Genomic DNA, 4,115 nt, shown 5'->3' with positions numbered 1-4,115 from the left:
AGTACCAAGCTCTTTTCTAAATCCAATCCTAGACATTTATATACCCGTTGCCACACTTTATACTTTATGACTTGCTCAAATTTTATTAGTGGTTTTCCTCTCTTAATTTAAAATAAAAAAATTCCTAATTAACTTAATCCTAAAATGACCTAAGAACAGAAATAAAATAAAGTCAAGATCCCCCCTTTATTTATTTGTAGACCCTTCCGAATTTGACTCATCTTTTGCTCCATCACTATTGCCTTTGCATGAATTACTTCGCTCCTTCTTCGATAATGGACTCCATGGTTCAAATATAAAATCTGGAAATTTAGGCACAAAAATAAATGGGTCATTGTAAATTTTCTTAAGAGCACTTCTCATCGAGTCATCCTTTATTTTTGAGTATCTCCAGTAAGCTTGTTGCTGCCATTACATATGTTGCATTATGTCCATCAACTTCGACAGTTCATCTTGAAGATCTGGGCTAGGCGGTTGAGCTCTAAATATTGAAGTTTCGTCATCGAGCTCAATTTATGGTTCTATTGGTTCCACCTTATCAGGGACTTCAGCCGATTGTATAGGCTCAATTTCTGTGGGATCTTCTTCCTCTTCATCGGGATCCTCACTTTCTTCAACTCGCTACTGTAGAACAAAATCTCCAACTACTCGATAGAGGTCCCAATCTATGATTGTGCCCTGGCTATACCCTGTCTTCTTTACGTTTGCAAGAATCTCAGCTTTTAAGCACAAAATTGTTATCCTAAAGGGGAAGTAAGCGGGGCTAGAACATCTAGTGGCACAATTCTTCATCTCTCGTAGGATGATTTTTCCCACATCAATGGTCTTTCCAATTAAAATCGAATATAATAAGACCATTTGCTCTAATGAGATTGTAGTCCCATATGAACTAGGCATAAGGCTAAAACGGATGAAATAGAACCATACCTTTGCAAGTGGTGTCAAAGATTCTCTTCGACAAGTGTGGATTCCTTGCTTTGACACAGCCCACTTAGCACCTGGAACTGTAAGTACCTCAAGAATTTCTTGCAAATTTTCAGGCTCGATGTTACTCATCAAAGAAGAATATTCATCATTTTCAAAATCAGGTAATTTAAAGAACTCATTAATAGCATTCGAACTTATTGGTACCTTGATTCCGTGAACTGGAACTTCTGTCAAATTACTTGAGGTTAAATTTGCGTAGAATTCACGAACTAGTTCCTCATCCACACTAGGCCTCTTTTCACAAAATAATTCCTAATTGAGGGCTTCAGCAACTTCACAAACACATGCCATAAAGTCTTTGTAGTTGCTTTCTTTCAAAGTGAAGCCTTTCTTCAGATGCATCTATTGATTTTTGAAGATACTCTCATATCTTGCTTTGGCTTCTTCACAATAGAATTTGTTTTGTGTTTCATCAATTTGAGCACAAGCACGAGTTCTCTTGCGAGGCATGATTAACCTGAACAAAAGATGGGAAAATTATTCTCTCAAAAATTTAATTCATAGAATTTATTAATAATTCAGTAAACTGAAAAAATTAAATAATTGAATAAAATCAAAATTTGGGAGAAAACAAACTGTCTTACCACATTTTTTTTATAAAACTCAGAACTCCTAAAAATAATTAATAAATAAAAGAGGTCAATTTAAGGTGGGTAGGAAGATTTTGGCTAAGGGACTTGGTGTAAGTGTGTGTCACACAAGTACCGGACAGTAAGTAGATTCGTCGAGCAGGAGCAAGAAGTGACACAGGCTTGGCACGATGAGTTGCACGGGCAGCAGGCTGCAAAGCTGAGTGGGCAACAGTTTAAGTACGTGCACGCTAAAGCTGGAGTAGATGCAGCGCCAAGGTGTGGGCTTTGTGAGTACTGGAGCTGGACGTGCGTAGGTGCTGGAGTAGGACGGGGTGTGTAATGCAGCACGCGATGGGTGTAGGTGTGCTCGGCGTGTGCGATGGAGCTAGGCTGCTGGGTGCTTGCTGGCCGAATGGTTGCTAGGCTAGGGGCTTGCAGCACTTTAAGGGTTTTGGTGTTTGGGATTTTTAGTGATGAATGAATGGAGAAGGTAGTATTTATAATGAAAGGAATATGACTTAAAGTAGAATTCTTAGAGAAATTGAATAATTAAAAACTCTAAGTTCTAATTTTATTCTAAGTTAACAACAATTAATAATTAAATATATGCTTATTAAATTATTAATGCTATTAATTTATTTAAACAAAAATGAGATATGATTAAAACTAATCCTAATTCTATGCTAAATTGGTAAAAATTAATATCTAAATTATAATAGATATAATTATATATTAAAGATTATCATCTTATTATTATTAAAACTTATCAAATAAAATATGATGAAATTAACACTAATCCTAACTCTATATAAAGTTGATAATTATAATGGATATAATAATATATTAATACTTATCATCTTTTTTTTTGAATTAAAAAATTTATTCTAGAAGCCTTTTGAAAATATTTACAAAAAGGCATATAGTTTTTATTATTTATGAAAAGAGCAACCAAAATTTGAAAATAATTCAATTAAGTCCCTAGACTTAATGAAAATTTGAAATTGAGCTGCAATTTAAAAATTAGGTCAAAATTGACCTCTTTATTTGAAAAACTAAAAATTTATTTTTCTATTTAGGGAATAATTTTTCAGAAAATTATGTTAAAATCAATTCCCACGAAAATTGAAGGGGTCACAAGCATTCCCACTTAAGTTCCAATCTACTAGACAGAATTGATTTAAACATACTAATCTCGAAAATATACCCTAAATCATTTATTAAAAAGAAAAATAAGAAAATTTAAACATCTGATAGAATGATCGAATTTGATTTCGTTCAGTCTTATCTCCCTAATAATGTTTCAGACGCTGAGCATTAACTTGGAAATTACCTCCCTTACCTTGGAGTTCAACAACTCTGTATGGATAGACACGATGAATCGTAAATGGACCAGACCAACGTGATTTTAGTTTACCTGGAAAGAACTTTAATCTGGAGTTAAATAACAAGACTTGCTAACCTGCTTCAAAATCTCAAACTCGAATGTGATTGTCATGCCATTTCTTAAGTCTCTCCTTAAGTAGTTTGGCATTTTCGTACGAGAATGTTCGGAATTCCTCTAGCTCATTGAGTTGGAGCATCCATTTCTCTTTAACACACTTAAGATCCAAGTTGAGTTGTCAAAGGGCCCTGTAAGCTTTGTGTTCTAACTCCAAGGGCAGATGACAAGCTTTCCCAAAGACCAACCTGTAGTGTGACATCCTTAAAGGTGTCTTGTATGCTGTCCTGTAAGCCCATAAAGCATCATCCAGTCTTTTGGACCAAACTCATCGGTTCGGGAAAACTACTTTCTCAAGTATGCCTTTGATCTCCTTATTTGCCAGTTCAGCTTGCCCATTCGTCTGCGGATGGTTAGCTGTAGCGACCTTTTGTTTCACTCCATGTTTATCTAACAACCATTTCAGCCACTTGTTCACAGAATGGGACCCTTCATCGCTGATAATAGCTCTTGGGGTTCCAAACCTTGTTAACACATGTTTCTGCAAAAACTTTATTACAACCCTAGCATCATTTGTTGGATAAGCTTTAGTCTCGACCCACTTAGACATGTAATCTACAGCTACCAAGATGTACTTGTGACCAAAAGACAAAGGGAAGGGACCGAGGAAATCAATGCCCCAAACATCGAATAAATCTACCTCAATGATGTTTGTTCGAGGCATCTCATTTCTACTGGTGACATTTCTGATCCTTTGACATTGATCACAACTCTTTACATAAGCGTATGTTTCCTTAATAGTGTTGGCCAAAAGAATCCGACTTGCAATACTTTGGCCGCAGTACGAGTACCTCTGAAGTGTCCCCCACTTGGAGCTGAGTGACAATGGTATAGAATCTTTTGTACTTCATCTTCTGTCGCACATCTCCTGATCATTTGATCTACACACTTCTTGAACAAGTATGGTTCTTCCTAGAAATAGTACTTCACATAATGAAGAAACTTTTTCCTTTGATGATACGTCTTATGAATCGGAAACCACAAGCTAAATAGTTATCAATATCAGTAAATCAAGAGGTATTATGGACATGATTTACCTTTAGTATGTGTTCATTCGG

The 4,115-nt window shown here is 35.7% G+C and overlaps 1 protein-coding gene across 1 annotated transcript; it reads right to left on the bottom strand.

Moving 5' to 3' along the window:
- Positions 1 to 3,158: 3,158 nt before the first annotated feature.
- Positions 3,159 to 3,721, bottom strand: LOC128284408 (uncharacterized). Its single transcript, XM_053022412.1, has 2 exons — positions 3,380 to 3,721; positions 3,159 to 3,284 (listed from the first exon to the last, which is right to left on the bottom strand). Exons 1-2 carry the CDS (start codon positions 3,719 to 3,721, stop codon positions 3,159 to 3,161), a joined length of 468 nt encoding a protein of 155 aa, XP_052878372.1.
- Positions 3,722 to 4,115: the final 394 nt, after the last annotated feature.

The sequence above is a fragment of the Gossypium arboreum genome, chromosome 2, assembly GCF_025698485.1.
Source record: "Gossypium arboreum isolate Shixiya-1 chromosome 2, ASM2569848v2, whole genome shotgun sequence".
NCBI classification, from domain to species: domain Eukaryota; kingdom Viridiplantae; phylum Streptophyta; class Magnoliopsida; order Malvales; family Malvaceae; genus Gossypium; species Gossypium arboreum.
This window is presented reverse-complemented; position numbering and strand designations above follow the sequence as displayed.

Bases quoted from the DNA above. Each gene is read 5' to 3' on its own strand.
- LOC128284408 (XM_053022412.1), bottom strand. From the start codon at position 3,721: ATGCCTCGAACAAACATCATTGAGGTAGATTTATTCGATGTTTGGGGC. The intron at 3,285-3,379 runs GCAAATAAGGAG...ATGGGCTTACAG, and splicing joins CGAATGGGCAAGCTGAACTG to GACAGCATACAAGACACCTT.